Here is a 23,915-nt window from a genome sequence, read left to right as displayed (position 1 = left end):
GTGTTGGGGAGGTGGGACACCGGACCTCCTCAGACATGTGTGCTGGGACTTTCAGGGTGCCCTATTGGGCTTGCCCAGTGTTTTCTCCACTGGTTTCTTTAGAAGCCACTTCCCATTCTCTTCATTCTTTTGTTAAAATTCCTTGTTATTCACAAGAGCCCAACATCCATCCAGGAGTCCAAAAGCCTAAAGGAAACATGAAATCAGTGGAGAGGGGGTGTGGCTGTGACGGAGGGGCGTGGTGTTCATCGTTGAGGGGGCGTGGTCTTAGGTGCTGTTGGTTGATCTCAAGGAAACGGTAGCCGAGAAAGCCAGGTGTCACAAGGCTGGATTCCTGCGGTTGACATTTTTTTTTTCCCTGGTCCTTTTTTTTCCCTTTGCCTCCACCCAGCACATTAACTTGAGAGTGTGAGTATCACAGCTCCTGCAGAAGTAGTATTCTTAAAAAGCTGTGCTGAAATTATTCACCTCCTGTAAAAAAAAAAAAAGGAAAAAAAAACAAGTGTGATTTACATCTAATATGGGTAATTACTTTTACAGCTAATTAAAAGTGCTCCCATTAAGCCCCTGCTGGTACCAATGCATAGCTTTTATTTGCAAACAGACCCTGAGTTGGAGTTCATACAGTTCTCCTATCTGAGATCCTGGCCCAGCCTTGCTGCTCTAGGTCAGAGCCTACCGCTGCACAGGGCGTTATTTTGTGATCTTTCTGGCTTTTCTTGCCAAAGAAAGAATTCCTTCCCGAAGAAGAAAGTTTGCAGATGAACATCTATGCATTCTGATTGCAGCTAAGTCATAACTGACTGAGTTCAGTCGTTTTCCCTTACATACGTCTGTCTGGTTTCACATGTTCAGAGATCTGCGTAGACTGGAATTCTTTCCCTTTCAGAACATCCTAGGGTTTGAAACAGAGATCCTGTTTTTCGAGCTGTACCTTCTTAAGTATGTATTAACGAAATGCCCCCTGAAATGATCACATTTCTGGCAGGTAATTAGGGCTTCGTAATTAAAACCCACAGCCATTTAAGACTGCAGATTGGAGGGAGCAGAAAGAAAATTCCAGTTTACAGACTGGCTGGCTGGGATCCTATGGTGGTGGTGGTGGTGGTGGTGGTGTGTGTGTTTGCAGGGGTGGTCTGTTGGCATGTGAACATTGCAAAGTTATTTGCTCCCACCTACTGGTCATGTGTGGTATTGCAGGGACTGCACAGATTTGTGAAGGGAAAATGCAAGAGTGGGTACGTCACACTTCAGGGCAAAGATTCTGAGCTGTTCTTTACCTCACCCACAATGAAGCAGCCTGGGTTGCATCTCGGGGTCTTCAGTGGACCAAACACAGACCAGCGAGTTCATCTGGAAGTCAAAGTGTGTACCACAGCGTACTTACTGTCATCTCCCTTAGCTACCTTCTTGAAAGCTGCCCAGTAGAAGGCTCCAGACAGTGCCGGAACTAATATAAACAGTGGCTTTCCTACAAACCGATGGTGAAGCTTGGAAGTTAGGGACAATGAAAGCTTGACTGTAGCGATAATAGAACACTTATTGAATGTCCTGTGCTCATCTTCTCTTTCGTGACCCGGTGTAAGGCTGGGAGAAGTTACTCTTGGTGTGCCCAGTGTGGCTGAGTCTGTCACCAGGTACTACATCCCTGCCCGGACATCTCCCTAGAGACGGGACAGTGGACTCCTGTAGGGAAATCGATTGCTTGTCCGTGAACTGAGGGCTCCACATTGTTGCTTAATACTTAAATACTGGAGCCGTGTTGTACGGGCATGCAGTCATCGTGCAGGTCTGCTGGTTTGGAAAAGGTCAGCCCGGAGCCCATCTGGAGATGCTCGAGCAGTAATTTGTCCTCGCCTGGGTGACATTTTTCCAATTCGAGTCCCCACAGTTGTCCAGCGGTGACCGCAACTCCTCTGGGGGCTCCTCCCGAATGGAGCCACAGCAGAGCACAAAACAACAATATCATCGAAATAAAAAATATATATATATAGTCCAGCATAGGTTTAGTAGATGAGTCCTGACAAGAGTAAATTGGATAATCTAAGGGAAATGGAAAGAGCATGGATTGTTTGCCAGATGGCTTTTTCTTGCTTGCGTTCTTTCCCCCTCCCCTCCCCACTTCTTTTATTTCAGCTGTTGCTTGCGTGGTTCCTCAGTGGCAGGTCAAAGACAAAAACGTGCCTTTGTCTGGCGTGATTTCACGAGTTGCCCGATGCACGCCTAAAACCTCTACCTGGGGAAGCAGAAGGGGGTGTGGGTACCTTCCGCGGGAGAGCTGGGGTGCCCAGGCCTCCCCTACCCCACCCTGCCAGAACCCAGCCAGCCACAGCAGGAATCCACGCACCTCTTCCCCCAATGGTGTCTTCTGGCTGAGAAAGAAACAAGACTTCTCTCTCTCCCCCATGTTGAGCTCATCCTGGTGGCTCTGCTTCCTATACTTCAGATGAAGCCTGAGTCTGGGACTTCTTGTGGAGGGAGGGAGAGGCCTTTGGCGGGCTCAGGGTCCGGAGGCAGAGGCCTCGGACGGGAATGGGGAGCATGGGTGAGAAGGGAAAGGATGAACTTGATGTGAATGGGACCTCAAGTTCTACCCTTGCAGCCTTGGAGAAGAGTATGGGGTGGTGGTGTCTCAGCCCCCTGGAGTCCCCCTGCCCCCAAAGCAAAACGAACAAACAAACAAACACATAGCAGGGCTTGGTGACTTGACGAGCAAATGCATGTTCCCAGTCTGGAGGCTGGAAGCCCCTTTGTGGCCAAGTTTTGGTGAGGGCCGTCCATCTTTCTGGCTTGTAGAATGTACCCTCGACATGTGTCCTGCAGGGCCTTTCTTCATGAGAGGGAGCTCTCTCTCTCTCTCTCTCTCTCTCTCTCTCTCTCTCTCTCTCTCTCTCTCTCTCTCTCTCTCTCTCTCTCACACACACACACACACACACACACACACAGACAGAGTGACATAGATAGACTGTTCTTCTCTAGTGTTCTACCACTTGAGCCATGGCCCCAGCTACTTTTGGAGGCTTCTGTCTTTGGTCCTTTGTTGTTGGTATAGTTTATTGTTTGAAACCAGGTCTTGGGCTGGCCCTTGTGATCCACCCTGCCTCCCCCTGCTGGGGTAGCTGGGATTGCAGGCCGATGCCACTACACTCTGCCCGGGAGTTTCCCCTGAAGAGACTATGAGTCTCCCTGGGCCAGAGAGTGGGAGCCATGCAGCCAGGGAGTCTGGGAGTGGTGGTGGAGGACCGGCGCATGCGTTCAGCTGTGCTGTGGGTCACATTCTGGGTTCTGATGAGAGGGTGTTAGGCGAAGTGGTGTGTGTGTGCCGTGTCAGCAAGCCCTTCACGGTGCCATACTTGCTGGGTGCAGACCTCCCTGCCCCCATTTTGAGGACCCAACCCCTCCTCCTAGGCCTGGGTTAAAGATGGAGTCGGAACTTCCAGTGCTCATGTTCCTGCCTATAAACAAAATGGCTGCGTGGCTCAGACGGTGCGGTGCTTTCCTGACAGACGTTGGGGCCCGGGTTCTGACCCCAGCGGGGCTCGTAGAGGGACCGCGCCTGGGCATGAAGCAAAGCCTTGGCTGTATGGATCTTTACCTCTTGGCATCGCCGCCTCCTTTTCTTTTACCTGTTCCCCCCGCCCCCATCTCCCAGGGATCCAATCTGAGCTGCGTGTGCTTAGCTCATTTTCATGGCAATGGCTTTCCACTCAGGTGAACCCTGACCCACGCACGGAGGCCGGATGAGGGCTCTCCGCAGACCTGGCTCATCTGTCATGGAGCGGATCCTGTTCACCGGCCAGGCCGGTCCTGCCTCCTCCCCACCCGCTCACCCCCGAGGGTCCCCTGCCTCCCCCCCCCTGCACCCAGACTTCCTGGGAACCCCAGAGATGTCCTGCGGCCTCAGTTCCCTTCCCGGCCTCCCGATGGCTACCCTGACCAAGCTCTGACCACCCAGCTCCTCACAGTTGATCCCCCCTGTCTCGGCCCTCCTCACAGCTGTGCAGGAAACCGAGTGTGGAGGGAGGTGTGGCCGGGCCGGAACCTTCCGGTGCCGTGAGAGGCTGTGCCCGCGCCATGGCTGGGGATCTGAATAAAACCTGCAGGTGACCCGAGTTCAGCAGTTTTGTGGCCGTGCGTGCGGAAGGCTGGAGAGGGGTTTGGTGAATGGATGGCATGTCATGAAGAGGCCAGTGGAATTTGGTCTGTCCACATACAGGAGCCGAACACCATATGGAGTGACGGGGGCAGGGGTGAGGGAGCGCCGTGCAGTCCTGGTTACACCAGGACTCCTGCGTGAGCACCATCATGCCAGCCAGGATCCCAGGGTGAACTCCTAATCGTGGTCTGGGCCCGAGGAGGAGGGGATTATGGGAAAAAGGGATTCTAAAAGGGGGGACCCAAGTCGATAGGACCAGTCCTTCTGATGAGAGGAGGGGTCACCCCAGATCTCCCCCCCCCCCGTGCCCTGAAGTAGAGAGGCCAGGAGCCTGGGTCTCCACAGGGAGTTCACGCTGACCACCTTTGACCCTCCCTTTCAACTTCCAGAATCAGAGCGTGGCTTTGTCTGCACCAGGCATTTTGTGAGGGTCTCGGTGGGTCACTGGCACCGTTGGACATGTAGAGTCATCAGTTTGTAGAGACAGGAAAGAAAATGGTGGCTGACGTGGCTGGAGGGTGGGGGCAGGTGGAGAGTTAGAGCTTCATCTTGGAAGAAAAATGAAAAGCTCCAGAGGAGGATAGAGATGATGATGGTGGTGGTGATGATGGTGGTGGTGGTGATGGCCCACACAGCAGTGTGAACATGGCCACCCGGCTGGTCTTCTGTGGGTCACACCCAGGAGGAAACACAAAGCTCTCCGGACAAGCACCATGTCCCCCTCCAGCGTTCTTCCCACATTTCTCTGGCAAGTTACGCTGCCCCCAACAGGTCATGCCGGAGTCTTTGTGCATGCTCTGGTCCTGCCAGGGGCAGTCCAGTGTCCGTCCTCTGTTAACTGTCTACGCTAGGCACCAGTAGATGCAGACAGTGGATGCTTGTGCAAGTATGCCTTTGCATCTTTGTAGTCTAAAACAGTGAGAAGAAATGCAAGAAAAGAGAAAGGTGTGCAATATATATAGATGGCTGGATGGTTGGACAGATGGGCAGCTGGGTGGGTGTCTGTCTTTCTGGCTGGGTAGATGGATAAATGGGTGAGCGAATGGATGAATGGGTTGATGAGTGAATAGATGGGTAGATGAATAGGTGAATGCATACATGTGTGGATGGATGGATAGATAATGAATGAATGGATGGACTGGATGGGTAGATGAGTAAATAAATGGGTAGATAAGTAAATGAATGAATTCATGCGTGGATGGATGGATAGGTGGATGGATGAGTGGATGGATGGATGGATGGAAGGCTAGATGACAGGTGGAAGGAAGGATGGATGGATGGAGATGAGTGGAAGGATGGCTGGAAGGCTAGATGATAGGTGGAAGGAAGGAAGGATGGATGGAAGGATGGGTTGATGAGTGGACAGGTGAGTGGATGAATACAAGATGCATGGGTACCTGCGTGGGTGGAGAATGGATGCGGGGGATGAAAGAATGATGGAGGATGTGTGATAGAAAGTTAGGAGATAGATGGTTATGGCTTTTTATTGAATCAACGTAGATTGAGTATCTTAAATTTGGAATAGGAGAAACATTTAGTCTAAGGGCAGTCCCAGCCGAGGTACATCCCAGATGTTAGGAGAGTAGACAGGGTATTTTAGGAGCTGGAGTCTCTCTGGGTTATGGCCTGTGATCTGTAGCTCTGACTTCATGCCACACCTTCATGTAATAAAGGTCGCATGGAGACCTCAGGGCCCACAATCCCCACAAAGCCCTACCCAGAACAAGGACTTGGTACAAAACGGTGAGGCATGGGGATGCCATTTATTTTAAAGGACAACTCCAGGGGCTGGGAAGGTGGCTCAGTGGTAGAGCGCTTGCCTTGCATGCCTGAGGCCCTGGGTTCGATTCCTCAGCACCACATAAGCAAAAAGAAAAAAGCTGGAAGTGGCGCTGTGGCTTAAGTGGTAGAGCACTAGCCTTGAGCTGAAGTGCTGAGGTACAGCGCCCAGACCCAGACTTCAGGCCCCACGACCGGACCCAAATAAAGAAAGAAAGAAAGAAAGAAAGAACAACTCGAAAACACCACTGAATGTTCTCTGAACATGAATTCTGACTCCCGTTCCTTTTCTCCTTTTCCCTCTTCTCTTCCCAGGATATCAAAGCTGACTGCGATACCTGCGGAGAGATACAAGACAGAAAGGTAAGGCGTTTATTTCTCATCTTTTATTTTTTCCTCCCGTTTGTTGGTTGGTTTGTTACGTCTGGTTTTCCACACGATTCAAACTCTGAGATCTTAACCTCAGCATTTATGACCAGACGAAGATCTGAAGGTGAGCTGTGTGCTGATATTCTTTACCTGGAAAAAAAAGACATTTGAAAATGCCCCCTGACCCCCCCCCCCCGCACCTGCCCTGACTCGCACCCGTGTTGTTACTTATGGTTTCTATGAAAAGTGTGGGATGGATACAATTAGGGTTACGGAAAACGTAGCTGCTGACTTGGTTTTGTTCCCGTGGGGTCTTTTCCAGAAGAAATGGTGACTCGTTTGTGTTTGACATCACACGCCGACTGCAGTTGATGTTGATGACATGTACTACTGCATTACGTAGAATTAGATGGTGGGGTAGATGTTGTAGAACGCGAGACAGAAGGGTTTCTCCTTCACATTTACTTGATCTGTGCCTTTCTCCTTGAAGAAAAGAAAGAAAACATAAAGATCCTCCACTTGCAAGGTGACATATTCCCAGGAGGAGGGACTTTCCGTCTGACAGACAGGTCGGGGGGCGGGGAAGGCCGCACACATTTGAGGACCCGTTTATCTTCTTTCTTGCCCGCAGTGTGGATTCTCCCCAGATAACCACCTTCCAGGTCAATACTTCCAAGACTCCCTTTGTTGACCGGAAGTCACCCAAATTACTATGACAGCCACATCTCATCTGCATAGGTCAGATTTTCCTCTTCCAGCCCTGGCTCTGAAGGGGTTGTTTGTGGGATGGGGGGTGGGGGGTTGTACCTCTGTAAGGATGCCTAACAGAGCAGCTCCAGTTCAGAGGACCCCACATCGGCACCTGGGGACTTGCCTTTGGCTCAGGTTTGCACACCGGGTGGGGCAATGCACGCTTGCACACGCACATGCGTGCGCGCACACACACATCTCTCTCTGCTTTTTTGTAAGTGGGTTAAACATGTTGAACGTGTCCAGTAATCCCCCATTCCCACATGGGTTTTTTATTTTCTTTTCCCTAAATTTGGCCTCTCATGATGGATGCACAGATGAACGGAACGTTGGCTGCCACTGATGAGTCTTCTTGGCTCCAAACAACAAAAGCCTGCTGCGTGTTCTCATTCTGTTACTTGCTAAGGGCTTTCTAGTCCTCCCGCCCCCTTCCACGTTCTTTTTGTCTAGGTATCTTAGTTTCAATATCATAAGAAGTTGTGGGTGAGGTTAGGGAGCAGTAACAGTCTCCCATTCTCCTCTGTCTTCCTGGGACAGTCAGAATGCAAACAAACCCTCAATATCGCTGGGAGCAATGTCTTGCTCCTCTGCTCCTCTCTCTCTCTCTCTCTCTCTCTCTCTCTCTCTCTCTCTCTCTCTCTCTCTCTCTCTGTCTCTCTCTCTCTGTCTGTCTCTCTCTCTCTGTCTCTCTGTCTCTGTGCACAATGATATGGTGTGAGATGAAGCTGTAGCGAGTGGCGTGATTGTCATCTGGATCCACAAATATGCTCTTGGTCCTCCTGCTACAATTAGGAAATGTTGCCACTGAAGTGACCATGCTTGCTTGCTTGCTCTGGGGTGTGTGTGTGTGTGTGTGTGTGTGTGTGTGTGTGTGTGTGTGTGTGTGTGTGTGTGCACTTGTGTCTTCTCCACTTAATGCAAATGCTCTGGGCAAAAATGAGTAATTTGATCAAGTGGAATTGAAGTGACCAGAGAGGACAGAGGCTCCATAGCTCTGCCCGTCTCCCCTCTGCCTGCGTGGGCTTTCACAGCTGTTGGGGGTCCTGGGGGTGGCGGTGCTGGTGGGTTCCTTCTGAAGCCCTCAGACTCCCAGTTAGGGAAGAGCCGTAGGCCCCTTCCAGGACCAGGGGACCCCAAGAGCCACCTCGATAATCCCTGCTTTTCTGTGCTCTCCGCATGTGCTGTGTGGGTGAGCACTGATCTGTCACTCCGGCTCTGCCTTTGACTGCGTGGTGTTGGATCTCCTCTGCCTCCTCTTCTTCCTTTCCCCCTTTTTCTTCTTCTTCCTCCTCCTCCTCCTCTTCTTCCTCCTCCTCCTGCTCCTCCTCCTCCTCCTCCTGCTCCTTCTCCTCCTCCTGCTCCTCCTCCTCTTCCTCCTCCTCTTCCTCTTCCTCCTCCTCTTCATCCTCCTCCTCCTCCTCTTCATCCTGCTCCTCCTGCTCCTGCTCCTACTGTTCCTGCTCCTCCTCCTCCTCGTCTTCCTCCTCCTCCTCCTCCTCCTCCTCCTCTTCCTCTTCATCCTCCTCCTGCTCCTCCTGCTCCTCCTGCTCCTCCTGCTCCTGCTCCTCCTCCTCCTCCTCCTCCGCCTCCTCCTCTTCTTTCTCTTCAGTGCTCATGGTTGCTAAGGACTGACTCACACTCTTTTTACTGTAATGCTTTCTCTCTTTTTCAGATCAGGTCTAGTGCTTTTTCCCAGTCTGGCCTTAGACTGTGATCTTCCTACCCCTGCCTGCTGAGAAGCAGGGATTAGGCATGTGTGACATCGCACCCGATGGGTCTCTTCTTTATAGACACGTTTTTGGAAAACATAAAAAGTCTAATCAGACCCCTCAGCGCTGTCCCCCAACTCCCCACTCCCTGAAATGTTACACAGCCTTTGCTTTCTGCTCTGTGGGGTTGTTTACCTGGAATGAGATGCGTTGTGGCCCCCCCTTGTCCCTGCCCCCATGGCATCCTAGACCAATGGGATGAAGGGAGGTAAATGGAAGATCTCAGGAGGTGAGCCTTCCTCCCTGTCTACACACACACTCCATTGGGCCTCCTGGAAGATGGAAAGGAGTCCCCCCTCTCCCTTGCCCCCTGCTTCATTTCTGCGTTTCTCTCTTTCTTTATCTGGCATGTCTGTTTTCCATGAGGGTGACAGAGAGCAAACTGTCGCCTGGGAAGCCTTCTTGTGTCAGAGGATGGGTTTTGTTTGATCTTTCTCTTTGGCTTCTCAACCTGCCAAATATCGGGGCACTCATGCTGGGGTGGGGTCCTACCTGCCTTGGGGTCTCTGAGAGGAGGTCTCGCGGAGATGTTAGGGTTGGTGTGGGGGGGGCGACCCCATCGCCCGCCCCTGTGTGGCCCAGCACGATCACACATGCCCACCATTCCCAGCACCCGCATTCCCATGCTTTCACTGGGGACCCCAGGGGTTCACGTCTGTGCTTATGGGTGATACAAAATCTGTCTGAATGTCGGTATTATTAGGAAGACTGTTGGGGTGACAGGTGGAGAGCGGGGAGAAGCTTGTCGGGAAGACACGGCCTCCCATTTACCAGAGGACAGAAGGACTGATCAGGGCTCACTCACCCTTCTTCTTCACCTGCTCTGGGGCAGCTGCACCGCCTGAGCAGCTCTGATGCTGGCAGGCTGATCCTCAGAACCCGAGGAGCTCTGGACGTATGCAGCTCCAGGTCAGGGTCCTGGGAAGGTTTTCCTAGCAGAGGACACGGGGAGGGGTGGTATGTGAGGGAGCCCAGCACACTGCAGGTGTGTAGGCCCTACCAGGAAAGGTACCTGAGCTTGGTATGGGAGAGCCAAAGGGCATCTCCAGCTGTGGAGCCTGAGGCTGGCGTCAGGGGGTTGTTGGAGGGAGAGCAATGGGAAGAGACTCATTTCTCCAGTTAACCAGCAAAAATGTCGCTGGAGCTGGAGGTGTGTGTCAAATGGTAGAGTGCCAGCCAGAAGTGGGGGAAAAAACAAGCAAGATTGAGAGGCTTGGAGTTCAAGCCACAGTGCTGACACAGGTGCGAGTGTACACGTACACACACACACACACACACACACACACACACACACACACACACACACACACACACACACACACACACACACACACACACACACACACACACACACACACACACACACACACACACACACACACACACACACACACACACACACCCAAATAAAGGCCAGGGGTGGAGGAGAGCTGTATTTCTCCAGGCCAGGATTGCTCGAGCGTGGGTTGAGGGCACACGGGATCTCGGGTCTGACTTCGGTGACTCAGAGATGGAGCGCTCCACCTCCCACTGAGCAATGAGCAGCTTGTCAGGAACACACTACATAAACCAGTCTAGCCTCAAACGTGCGATCCTCCCATTACAGCCTCCTAAGTGTTGGGATTACACCCAGCTAAGAATAGATTTGAACTAATCTTTTTTTTTTTTTAAGTGATCTTTTAATAGGTCGATGGTTCTTTATTTTAACCACTGTGTCAAGCCCGAGACATTGAATGGATCCAAGGATGGGCCAGCAGTGCCTGTGGATTGCAGAATAGCTGAAGATGGGCACCATGCATGGCCTCATGCTCTGTGTGTGCACAGTGTCCATGTGGTGGAGGGAGAGCGGAAGAGTTGGCTTACAAGACTTTGTTCCTAAGTCCTCTTCATCCCTCAGCCACTTCAGCACCACGGACAGCTCCACCCAGACCCCCGGCCCAGACGCCACTAGACTGATGGCGGTTTTGGTGTGTTCCTTTTGCCTCCAGGTAGAGCAAAGGTAGTGTCCAACACAGGAGCCATGAATTAGTTTCCTAGATGCCAGGGAGCCGGCAGTGCAGGGCAAGATTGTACGCTGGCACAAAACACTCCACCGCGGCTTGAGTTAGCCGGCCCTTACCCTGGGTTGGATTAGGTCAGTGGGCTTCTGACAGCCAGACCAGGGATGGAGAGAAAAGACTGCTTCCTTCCTGGGGAACCGGAAGCCTTCATGAGTGAGTGCATTTCTCATTAAAGATCAGAATGAGCTACTCAGGGCTGACGGAAGCAGAGGCTGCAGTGAATAACTCCCCCCTGCAGTCCTCCCCTCACAAGACCCCTTGGAACCGGGCTCACAGAATTCCCCTGGGGGGTCTGCTGCCATTCTCCAAATGCCCTTTGTTTAGGGGCTTATTATGTGATGCGTTAGAAGAGAGCCCAGCTCCAAATGAAAATGAAAGCTTCCCTTGGGGGCAAGGCATTGGAATTTTAATGGGACTTTTAATGTGTGTGTGTGTGTGTGTGTGTGTGTGTGTGTGTGTGTGTGTGGTGGTCAGCCCAGGCATAATGTAGGGGGAGAGGTCTGTGGGGAATAGGGTGTGGGGACTGGGTGGACTTCCCTTTGTGGGACCCCGGGACACAGGAAGCCGAGGGCAAGAGGCTTCGGAGGAGGCTGGGAAGGGGTCAGGTGAGGCTGAGCAGCAGGTGGAGTGCCAGGCCCTTACATGCAGAACGAAGCCACGTTTACCTCGACCGTGATAGGATCCCAGGACGCGGCTCAGGACGTGGACTCGGGTCTCAGCTTCTGCCGTTCATGGCCACAAGGGCTTCTGTCCAGGCTCCCTCATGATCCATCCTCTGTGGGCCCGGGGTTGTGACCCATGCAAGTGGCCTTCTGCTCCACCTGGGTGTTTGGTTTGTTCTGGGTCCTCCGGGCTGTGCTTTCCTCCCAAGGCTGTGTGTCATCACCGGATGGGGGACCCTCCCACTCCTGCTGGCCGCTGTGGCTGCCTGGTGTGCAGCTGGGTTCCGGGCTCTGGCTCCCTTCTGGCCTCACCTCCCTGGCTTGAGTGGTTCCCAGGATCAGGTCTGGATGTGTGTGTGTGGGGATCCTGGTAGAACTTGGAGTGAAGACGATAGATAGACTTCATCTAGGCCTCTTCTGAGCAACTGGGAGAGAGAGAGAGAAAAAAAAGAGTACAGAAGAAAGAATGAGTGTTCCTGGGCTTAGCAGAAGTCCTTCAGTGTGTCAGAAAGGAATCTGATCGCAAGATACAGAGAAGCCACGTTTTGAGAGGTCGAATGAGGGGTCTTGATTAGAAAGCCAGCAGCGGACTGCAGAAGGACATGTTTCCAGAAAACTTTCAGTCTTGAATGCATTTAATACTGTTAGGAAATGGAGCCACCAGGCTAGGAGAGTAAAGAAAGAGCAGAAAAACAACTTCAACAAACCAGATCAGCTCTAATGGAGAGCGGAAGAGGGACAGGACAGTGACCTGAGGAGAGACATGAAGCATGGCACAAAATGGCGGCTGAGCTAGTTGGGGCCTAAACTAGGGACAGGGTCAGGGGACAGGGTCACAAGGAGCTCATGGTATAGGTCCAGTAGCCTGTTGTCCAAGTCCGGGCTCCTGCCCCTAGGAATTCAGGCACACCCATCACCCAGGGGTGAGACTTCAGCTTCATCCACCAAGAAGCCAAGATGGTGCCAGTTGGACCCAGTATCCATATTTCAAGCTGTCAGGAAGGGTGCCCGCCCCCCCTTGCCTGGATTCTTCCCCCACAGTCAGAAGTCAGATGGGCCCCGATTCAGATGGGCTGGAAGCAGGAGGGGGGTGTGGTGGCTTGGGAAGGGAAGTGGCTCACTTTTTTTTTCACTCTCAAGGAAAGTGGATGACGAGGCTAACGCGGCACGTACGTGCGATGATCTTGTCCTCGCAAGACTCCTTGAAGCCACACACAACGCTCACTGAAACGTCACAGAGTAGAAGATGGTGCAGGGTGGGGGGAGGGTTAACGCAGGCTCCAGGGCGTCCTGGTGGTCAGTGACAAGGTGGGGTTGGAACACCCCGAGGGTCATTTGACCCTTAACCTCTAGGCTGTCCTGTATCTGGGGAACATGAAAAGCAAGGCATGGACTTTGCACACTCAACACAGCTAGTGCTCTTCACATGGTGACGGTGGCCAGGCTCACGAGCATCGCCCTGACAAAGCTGTTGGCAGAACAGAAGTGACCTGGGCCGGTGCGAGACGCCATCCTACCTCGTCTGTGCTCTGTCTCTCTGTCTGTCTGTCTGTCTCTCGGTGTCTAATTTCCTTTCAGCGGCTCCCGCTGAGGCACTACTCCAGGCCCTCGCCCGTCTCCTCTTCAATAGCGCCACAGTGCCAGTCAAACCCCGCTTCGCAGCATGGCTGGGAAGTTATTTTTGCAGAAACGAGCTCCTTACTAGAGGCTTGGGTCCGCACCTCCCTTTCAGACTCTCCCTGCAGGACCACTCTTTTCCTTTTCCTTTTTTTCTTCTTCTTTTTCTTTTATAAACTAAACTTTGAAACCGAGATGTGAGGCATGCTTTCCTCTTTCATGTATTTTAGGACAATTTACGGGTGGTGGTGGTGGTGGGCAGAGGAGGGGAGAGGCCTGCAGAAAGAAGCAGAAAGAACTTCTAGAGCCGACGGTGGATGGAGCGAAATTACCCTCCGGGGCCTGGGATCCTGGGATGTCTGTCAAGGAGGAAGGGATGGGTGCCGTGGCAGCGTGCGGCGTGTAGGTTAATTCCTGGCACAGAACCTGGCTGCTGATGGACAATGAAAAGCCAGATGCTCTGTGCTTTGGCCCACGGCGGGTATGGCGGGGGGGAAGGACAGTCATATTTCCATTCTCGCAGACGTGCCATATCTTGTAGGACATGGTTCTACCGTACTGAGGTTTTCATGGATAATGCGTGGTTTGAAGCCAGTGTAACAGGTTACGGGCTCCGCACGTTTGCTTGTTTTCCTAAGAAGCCGGCTAGTGTATCCATCATACCTTTATGTTGAGGGTCTACCTGGCCCCAGCGCTCTGATCCCTTCCTGTCGAAGGTGGGCTTTGTCAGCTCCTCCTCAGTTATGTATGCTTACGGGTTTGTGTGGCTACTTATGGCTGCCATTTCCTTCCGTCGTTCATTTTGCCGGGACGAAGGGGCAAGCCTCCTCTTCTGTGTGTGCTTCAGTGACGCCTCTTTTCTTTAAACTCTGAATTAAAACACATTAAGGAAATGCCCAAGTACACAGTGTTTTTCCAGAATGGTTCTATCATCTCTTCTTCTCAAAAGAGAGGGCCAGGGTGAGGGAGGGGGCAGAGATGGCCCATGGCTCTGTGTGTGTGTGTGTGTGTGTGTGTGTGTGTGTGTGTGTGTGTGTATGTGTGTGTGTGTGTGTGTGTGAGCGAAGTGAGCTTTAATTAATTTTCTTCCTCATCAGTGGGCTGTGTTTTATTACCAGCTCCTTGACACCAGACCAGATGCCTTCCTGCATTAGGTAGAAAGCACACCCTGTCCACACGTGATTTATGTTGTCCGGGGACTTTTGCACACGTCAGCTGAAGTTTTCTTCCCCGTGGCTCAAGGTCAGGAAACTTCAGGGCTGTGCCATTCATCTCAGCAGCCAGGCTGCTGAGGCGATTTTTTTTCCCTTTTTGATGGAAGTTAACCCCGGGTGGGATGGGGAGACAGGTATATACAGCATATACAGGTATATACAGCATATACAGTTGCAGTGTGTGGTTGTATGAACACATATGATTGTGTGTACCCCCAGACATGTTCAGAGTGTGTACCAGGTTACCAAACTGGGAAGCCAATTAGAGGTTAGAACTTGTTTTTATATAATGTCAGTAGAAATCCTTTTTTTTTTTTTTTAAACGAACAAAAAACCTGTGGTTACTAACACTGAAAGCTAGCTGAGTCTGCAAATTGCTCTGAGATTTTCTCTTTTCTAGCTTTACTGAAGCCTCATTGCCAAATAAAAGTTGTGTCTAGGTAAGGTATAAACTTCCCGTTTTGCCAGGTGCTGGTGGCTCACACCTATCATCCTAGCTACTCAGGGGGCTGAGATCTGAGGATCACTGTTCAAAGCCAGCCCAGCTGGAAAGTCTGTGAGACTCTTATCTCCAATGAACTACAAGAAAACTGGAAGTGGTGCTGTGACCCAAGTGGTAGAGCATTTGTGTTGAGCAAAAGAGCTCAGGAACAGTGCTCAGGCAACTGAGTTCAAGCCCTACAACTGACAAAAAAAAAATCTCCAAAAAACAAACTTGCTGTTTTGAGATCCATAGACATTGTGAAGTCAAGAGCACAATCAAGCTTCAGTTCCCGTGGTGGTTGTTTTCTTTGTGTGTATGTGTGTGTGTGGGGGTGGGGGTGGATATTGCTTATGATCCATATTCTTAGCACCTCTCTCTCTCTCTCTCTCTCTCTCTCTCTCATCACAGCTCTACTTCTGGCTTTCTGGTGGTTAATTAGAGATAAGACTCTCACAGACTTTCCTTCCTGGTCTGGCTTTGAACTGGGATCCTCAAATCCCAGCCTCCTGAGTAGCTAGGATGACAGGTGTGAGCACCCAGCTAGTCTTTTTTTTCCCTATATCTCAGATGTCTTTGTAAAACCATCTTGCAGGTAGTATGATTATTAATACTTTTTTTTCAGTCCTGTAGTTTGAACTCAGGGCCTTGAGCTCCCTCAGTTTTCCTGCTCAGCTGGTGCTCTACCATTTGAGCAACACCTCCAAGCTTGGCATTTTGCTGATTATCTTAGAGATGGGCGCTTTTCCACTTGGGTTAGCATTGTGCTGTGATCCTCTGGATCTCAGTCTCCTGTGAAGCTGGGATTACAGGCAGGAGGCACCACTACGTCTGGTGGGTGAGTGGACCCCGGATGTTGAGTCAGGAAAAAGAAGGAAGGAGGGAGGGAGGTAAGAAAGGGAAAAGAGGGAGGGGAAGGGGGGGATGGTAGAAGGAGGGAAGAGCCGAAGGGTGGAGGGAAAGGAGGCAGAGAAGAAGGGAAGAAGAAGGAAAGAAAAAAGCTTGCTTTCAGATGACAGCCTTGCAGAGTGGTGTAAGTGCCTTCTATGGGGGGGGAGGCCCGGCCCCGGGGCTCCAGGGCGCTGTCCCATACTGGCCAGGGCTGCCGCATTGTTAGCTGGCCCTGCGGACATGCAGACAGACACCATTCACAACAAAGAGAATTTCCTTTCCCGAACATCTCCTGACTGGGACTGAGTTCTCAGACACACCTTTCCCATAGAAACCCATCCGGGAGCGAGAGAGAACTCAGTAAACTCGAAGCACATGGAGTTTCCATCCGAGATACAATCTCATGGCAGGTGTATCCTGATTCCGGGCGCGGGTTTGGAATTGTCCCAGAGGTGGGTGGCTTTGACCCTAGACCTAGGAGCTCGGAGTGCGGCTTTCTTTTCTCACCCTAAAGATAGCGAGGGCTATCTCACCCTAAAGATAGAAAGGGCCTATTGAAATAGGCTGAATTTTAGAAGATCATTTTCATATATTACTAGATGGATTCATCAGTAAGGAACCTAAGGAGAAAAATCTAAGCCAGCTCTGCCCGTGTAGAAATAAAATGCCAGTCATGCCCATAATAGGACCTTTTCTAGAAGCAACATGAAAGAGGCAAGAAAAGATGGATCTAATTTTAATAACCACTTTTTGAAAAAAATGATATAATCAACATCCCACGTTACCCTCTCATCTACTTAAAAAGATATGATTGTGCTGTAACAAATACAAACAAAACAGCAGTGTACTGGTTAGATTTCTATATTATATCCTAATTAATGTTTCCATAGCAAAGTAACTATTTGTTTTTAGATGTTCTACATTATATATTTGATATGTTACCATGGTGGGATAGGTACTTGTAGCATAAGTATAACGCAAACTAGTTGCCACGTAATATGACATTATAATTATATATAATATGTAATTATAAAACCATATATCATGAATATATGTAATATATAATATGTGGTTATTTATATGACACATACGGTGCATAGATGTACAGATAGATATAGCTATGCACACATACACACTTAGGTGCCATCTTTGAACCTTGGTGTGCATTTTAATACTTCACACCACATCTCAGTGTGGACTGGCCTGGTCTGAGGAGGCCAGCGGGTACTGGCGATTGCGTAAACACGTGAGGGACTGCACAGTGAACCTGGCCACGGGCGAACACGTGCCTGCCACTTCCCCGTGTGTTTCACAATCCACATCCTCGTGCCTGTTAAAGCAAAACAATGAATAAGAAGCAGATTTGTTCCTCGAGGTCCACGAATGACCCATGATTCTGTAATCACATCCATATCAGTAGAATCACCTCTATCCATAGATAGATGAAGCTATAGAAGTACAGCTATGTAGAAGACCGGCCTTCCTAAGACACTGCCTCAAGACTACTTCAAATGGTTCATCAAAATCCCAAATATGTTTTATATGTGTTCACATTTGTATGTACACGCCTCTGTACATGATACATGTATGATGCATCTATATACCGTGCGTATGCCCTGTATCTATAACATGCAGCCAATCATGATGGCCAGCAGGTGGCAGTGTGCGATCAGGAATCTGCCCCGGATGGCGGCCTAGAGGAAAACCAGGTACCTGGCTTTTCTGTAGTTTTTGATTTTGTAATGTGCCTGCCTAGCCCTCCAGGATGGCTGTTTTCCTCCTTTCATCCAGCGTAGCCTTCTCTGTCGCTGTCGAGAGATGCTGTCAGGATGCTGTGTGTGGGCTGGTGAAGGCCAGGGCCCGAGCTGCAGGCCCGCACCTCCTGGCCTCTTTGCTAGTGCTGTCTGGAGGGCTGGGGGGCTGCGCATTCCCGCAGGGCTGCAGAGTCCTCTGTAGCTGAACAAACAACCCGCCCACTCTGTGGGTGATGGATGTGGCTGGGAGGGGGGCGCGGGTGGCAGGCGCAGACACAGGAGGCTGGCTTTCCATCAGAGACCTGGATGTGGATCTGGTACCCCGGAGGAAGGAATGAAAGATGGACTCAAGCCAGGATGCCGTTAACCGGCCAGCAGTATAATTGCAACATTGAATCCTGGGGGAAAAGGAAAAGTCCTGAAAGTGTGGTTTTCTCTGGGAGCTTTCTCCTTCCTCCTCGTGAGCAGTAAAGCGTAACCGGAAGAAGCAGATGCGTTACCTATATTATCGAGCGCTGGGTGCATTTTGTACACACAAATATATTTGGTTTTACTTAAGGTATAATCTTCAGATGTAACCCATTTACCTATGATTCACAGGATGGGGAAACTGAGTCTTAGAGAGGACCAGGAGCCAAGGGATGCCTCACCATTGAGAAATGCCAGGCTGAGGCTCAGACCTGGTGTCCTGTGACTTCCGTTTCCCAGCTCACCTTCTTCCGGCACAGAAAAGGGAGTTCTTCCTGTGTTTGCTCAAGAGTTTCATTCCTGCATGTTAGCAGGCAGGAAACAGAGGAAGGAAGTGCAGTCGGCTCAAAGTGATTTATTCCAGATTACTGATTATGTTAATAAAAACCCCTGCATCATTAACACATCATAATGACATTTTTATTGAGCAAAATGGAATAATAAGATATTTGTATATGGCCCAACCACGAAGTGGGGGGGGGTTCTTTTGTAACAGTACCGGGGCTTGAACTCAGGCCCTCACGCTCTTGCTTAGCTTTTTCTGCTCTAGGCTGGAGCTCTACCACTTGAGCCACACCTCCACTTCTGGTTTTCTTGGTAGACAATTGGAGATGGACTTTCCTTCCTGGGCCGGCTTTGAACTGTGATCCTCAGCTCTCAGCCTCCTGAGTTGCTAGGATGACAGGCGTGAGCCACCAGTGCCGGGCCTGTCTGGCTTTTGACTATTGGAAAAATAACACACCTTCGGAGAGTAGCCAGGTGATGACGAGACCCACTGCAAGGAGGGCATTGCCCCGTGCTTATGGCATGGGGTGGGTGAGAAGAACAGAAGTCATGCACTGCAGCCATGCTGCCAGGCAGAGGGTCTCGATGGGGCCTCTCCCAGCAGCCGGGACATTTGCAGGACCCTCCCTCCTCCCCCAGCTCACCGAAAGCCTCCACTCCTTCTCTGTTGCTCTGTGGAAGCTTCTGGAAAGCCCTGCGGGCCATCTGTGAGCATGCAGATGCCAGCCTGCCCACACGGACGGCAGTGTCCAGGCCCCCCTCACCCTCCCGGGACGAGGCGGCTTGTTTTTGCATAATTTAAGCAGTACATGGCGGTGTCGTTTAAGTCCTGTGAAATTGGTGTGCGCCCATCCGTGAAATTATATACATCGTGGGAACATTTCCAGTTACTAAAGGGGTGAATGCGTGCTTCAGGAGGAAACCAGACAGAGCCCCTCCCCTCCCCCCGCCCCGTCCCACCCTCCCCCTCCCTCCCAAGGTAGGTGTGGACTTTTCAAGTTCAGAGGAAGCGGAACCCATGATGCACCCCGCCCCTCGCTCTCCCCCCTTCCCTTTATTTCTTGGCCACACATGCCTCCCTCCCGTGCCTCCTGCTCTCTGGACATCTCTGTGCTCCAGCTGTTGTTGTGTGGCGGTTAAGTGGTCTCCCAAGAGATTCTTCCCGTTGATTAATTTCACATACCTGATGTACGTGAAGACTCTGGACAGAACCTGGCTCTGTTCATCTCGAAATAGTCACAATTTCAGGCCCGGTTCACACAGGAATCTGTGCCGTGGACTCATTCCCTAAACTCTGGGTGCTACTGACATTTAAAGAAAAAAAAAAGGCAAGTATCTGTTCCCACGACTTTTTCCTTCTCCCTGTGTCTCAAAGAAGAAGTAGAAAATTGAATTAGAACGAACATGTGGTGTATTCTCAGTGATCATCTGTTTGTATCAGTCAGGATGGGCGAGTTGGAGGCATAGTAACAAACATACCCATTGAGCCCACACAGGCACTCAAAGCCTTCTTCCTGCAAGTCTATGGGAGAGAAAATGCTAGAAGTCAGGCTGCTTCTAGCCTCTCATTCTTTCCTTGTCTCTGATAAGGTTGTTCAGGGCTGCAATGGCAGCCAAAGAGACAGGGAGAAGGGCTCGGGCCTGGTGTGTGGCAGCTCAGAGTTGTCACGTGACATCCAGTTTACTCCCTATTGGCCAGAGGTAGTCACGTGGGCCTGGCCTAGCTACAAAGAGGTGTAAACATCATGTGCTCAGGATGTACAGAATGAGCCAGCCAGACGCCTCCTGTCCCATTCTCCTGCATGACCTAAGCCTGGCATCATCTTCAGGAATGGGAGCTGTCGCCTAGCTGTGAGAATGCTCGTTGAGCTGGGTGCTGGTGGCTCACACCTTCATCCCGGCTGCTCAGGAGGCTGAGCTCTGAGTGAGGACCACGGTTCAAAGCCAGCCTGGGCAGGAAAGTCCGTGAGACTCTTTATCTCCACTTAACCACCCAAAACAAACACTGGAAGTGGAAGTATGGTTCAAGTGGCAGAGTACCAACCTTACGGAAAAGAAGCTCAGAGCCTGAGTTCAAGCCCCAGGATTGGCACAGGGGAAAAAAATTAAAGAATATTCTTTGGTGAGTGTGATGTAAGATGCGCACAGAGCTTTGCATGTGGAAGATTTCGTGCAGACTCACGGCAGCAGAGGTTGGGGCTGATGTTTTCCCCTTTCCACTTTACACAGCACTAGTTGTGATGCGGTGAAATTCACAGCAGGGCCACCAGAGGCCCCACGTTCCTCTCCATCAGCTCCCCAGCTGTGCATTCTGCTTAGAGGATTTCAGTTCCACAGGCTCTCATGTGTCTGGAGTTTTCATGCGAGCTACTTGTAGGACCTCAGGTTTGAACCAGTGCCTGTGTCCAGGAAATACAGACCAATAAAATAGGACTAAAAAGCCGAGTGCCGGTGGCTCATGCCTGTAATCCTAGCTACTCAGGAGGCTGAGATCTGAAGATTGTGGTTCAAAGCCAGCCTGGAAATTAAAGTCTGTGTGATTCTTAATTAACCACCAAAATCCAGAAGTGGTGCTGTGGCTCAACAGTGGTAGAGCTCTAGCCTTGAGCAGAAAGAACTCAGGGACAGCGCCCAGGTCCTGAGTTCAAAGCTCCACAAGCACAAAAACAAAACAAAACAAGAAAACCCTGAAATATTAGGAAGGTGTTGGTCTTAACATCACATTCATTATCTATAAAAATCCAGACTTTTTTTTTTAAACCATGGGGATAATTGATATTCTGGTATCTTACTAAAAAAGAGAGAGAGAAATCATCTTTTGAAGTAGCAACTTCGTGTCATACATTTTAAATATACTTTAATGCACAGAATAACTTTTTTAAGTGTAAGAGATGCAAATCAGGAACTAATATTTCATAAGAAGCACATTAGCCGGTCTCTGACAGGATTCGCTGTAAATGATATCAGAGTGTTTTTCCCAGTTGATACCTTCCTGAATATAGCCACAGTCACTGGGGACAGGTGCCATGCATATCTGCACGTGGTTTGGTGACATACCCCGCCTTCGTGGTTGGTTTAGTTCTTCAAAGAGTTGGTTAGTCTCTTCCCACGCACCAGTAGTTGACGGATGCCAGTAATCCTAGTATTCAGGAGGCTGTGATGTGAAGGTCATAGTTTAAAGCCAGCTCGGGCAGGAAAATCTGTGAGATACTTATCTCCAGTTAGCCTGCAAAGAGCAGGAACTGGAGCTGTGGCTCAGTGGGTAGAGCGCCAGCCAGGAGTGAATAAGCTAAGCCAGAGTATGAGGCTCTGAGTTCAAGTTCCAGTGATCCAGTGCCAGTACACAGATGTGTGTGTGTGTGTGTGTGTGTGTGTGTGTGTGTGTGTGTGTGTGTGTGTGTGTGTGTGTATGAAGGGGGGGAGAGAGACAGAAGAGAGAGAGACAGAGAGAGATCAGTTTCTGAATGCTGTTTTCTTTAGGGTCTGCGTGCAAGTCAGCCTGTGTCTATCAATTTTGGATCAGCAGCTATGAAGCAAGAGAATCAGTAATTCCCCAGAGCCCCTGAACAGACTGATAGAAAATTCCATTTGGGTGTTGTTGATTAGTTCACCTTTTTTTGGGTAATCTTTTTGAATACATAATCTTGCTGTATTCATTTATTAATATTATTTTTCCCCTTGCAGGGAATTATTCATGGCTGACATGAAAGTGTTTAAAAGGTATTCTTAGATGTGAGCCTCTCGTTTTCAGGATCTCCATAAATGTTACAATACCGCTCTCCCTGCCCCCCCCATCCCTTCTCCCAGTCTTAGAACAAAGGGCTAGCTGGTCAAAAGTCTCAGAGAGATTCAAATCCCATTGTCTTGGAATTCAGGGGGACAAAGAAATAATGGAAGCAGGTGTGCGTTTGAGTGTGTGTGGAGTTCTACACCATCACCCAGGATATACGACTTTCTGTAGGAGAAAGTCATAGATGTGGGCATTTGTATGGACTATTAGGGAAGATAGTCACACATTCGTAAGAAGATGGGGTTATTTAACTTGGAATTTACCTGTAGTAGTTTAATATTAGGGGAAGAAATAGAACCCATTTAGAAACGGACATGTAATTGGAAAATATACTTTAATTAATCATCACCATTCCCAAGCTATCATTACCGGTCGCAACATCAGCTCATGTGTGAGACCCACGAGGAATAGGTCGGTTCTTTGGTTAGTTGGTTGGAAATGGTGTGAACCTGGTTTTAGTCAACTACCTGTAGTGAGATCAATTTAAAAAATAGATACTTTAGGTCCCAAGGTATTTCAAGTTTGCTTTGTGTGTGCGCACGCGTGTGTGCGTGCATGCCACTCAAGTATGGGAAATATTTGGAATAGATGTTCACGTGATGTGATCTGAATCATTCCATATGCATCTCATTTTATCATCCCAGGAAGTAAGAATGTGCAGCTCTATGTCCATCAGGACAGCGAGAGGCCCACAGATACCGTATGGCAGGGCAGGGCAGACAGTAATGGCGCCTATGAAATGACCCCAGCCTGGTTGCGGAATGATGTTGCTGTGTGCTAGGTGTGCCGAGGACTCCGTACAGCACCCTCAGATGGGGAGGTGGGCCTTATCATCTAGGGGCTCCCATGTGGCCTTCTAGGGCTTTCGGAGCTGAGAAGCTTTTCTTGCTGCTGTAATCCCAGGAGAGAGAGAACCACAGAGAGCGGTCACACAGGCTCATCCTCTCCGGCTTCGTTGAGGGAGGAAGGGGATCACAAGCCAAAGACGCTGATGGCGTCACAAGGCTCCAGAGAAGGGGACCAGAGAGACCTCTCCCGTGGTGCCCGGAAGTGGTGAAATCCCGCTGCGGGGATCCGGTGTCTCATCCAGGCAGATACAAGGCGGCCTTCTCCTAAGCATACCTGGAAGATGCTGCAGGTGGACGAAGCCAATAGTGGCTCTGACGGCAGCGCTAGGAAACCCCAGTGAACATCTAACTTGGATTGCAGTGGTCTGCCTTTGCTCTACTCTGTGATTTTTTTAAAAACAATCGTCATTACCAAGAGCCGTCACCCTCAACACCATCACGCGACCACAGCCGCCATCTCTAACAACGCTTCACTCCTGACCAGGCACCACAGTGGGGCTCAGTGGTTTTCTCTCCACGCCACCTCCCTCTCGGTCGCTTGCCTAAACCTTTGCAATCCTTTGCCAGCTGCTGACTCTGCCCGGGTGCTGCTCATTTCAATCCTAGCTTGGCCAGGAGAGTATACCCTTCCGGAAAACACTAGAATGTTTCCACTACCTCCGGAGACCTCTTGGTCCAGCAAGAGAAAACAACCCAGTAGCATCTTGTGCCCCAGCAGAACTGGGAGATTCCCAGTGTCCTTTCCACACCTTGAGCTTGCCTACTGTGTCTCCCCTAAAGACGTTTTCCGCTCGAAGCAACACCTAGCCGCCCTGCCCTCCATTCAGGCTCCATGTCAGAGAGATTTCTCCCTCCTGACCATTCACAGCCACCTTGGGTACCAGCAGGATCTCATGGTGGTGACAGTCTTGGAGTGCCAGTCAAGTACCCACATGCTGTACGAGATCCTGCCGGTGCCAGGCACTGTGCCCCATCCTGCCCAAAGGGACCTCGGCACCCAGATCACAGTAATGGATGGCACA

General features: G+C 50.5%; 1 protein-coding gene across 7 annotated transcripts in view; it reads left to right on the top strand.

Moving 5' to 3' along the window:
* Positions 1-23,915, top strand: part of Rbfox1 (RNA binding fox-1 homolog 1) — a 1,026,253-nt gene that overhangs the window by 338,357 nt on the left and 663,981 nt on the right. For all 7 annotated transcript variants that reach the window (XM_070003517.1, XM_070003515.1, XM_070003518.1 and 4 more), the window contains one exon: positions 6,251-6,298. Coding sequence is in view for 3 of the 7 variants with exons in the window: in XM_070003515.1 (XP_069859616.1) it covers positions 6,251-6,298 (48 nt within the window). In the remaining 4 variants the exon portion in view is untranslated. The remainder of the gene's footprint in view (positions 1-6,250; positions 6,299-23,915) is intronic.

This window comes from Dipodomys merriami, unplaced genomic scaffold, assembly GCF_024711535.1.
Source record: "Dipodomys merriami isolate MVZ:Mamm:240054 unplaced genomic scaffold, mDipMer1.0.p SCAF_60, whole genome shotgun sequence".
NCBI classification, from domain to species: Eukaryota; Metazoa; Chordata; class Mammalia; order Rodentia; family Heteromyidae; genus Dipodomys; species Dipodomys merriami.
This window is presented reverse-complemented; position numbering and strand designations above follow the sequence as displayed.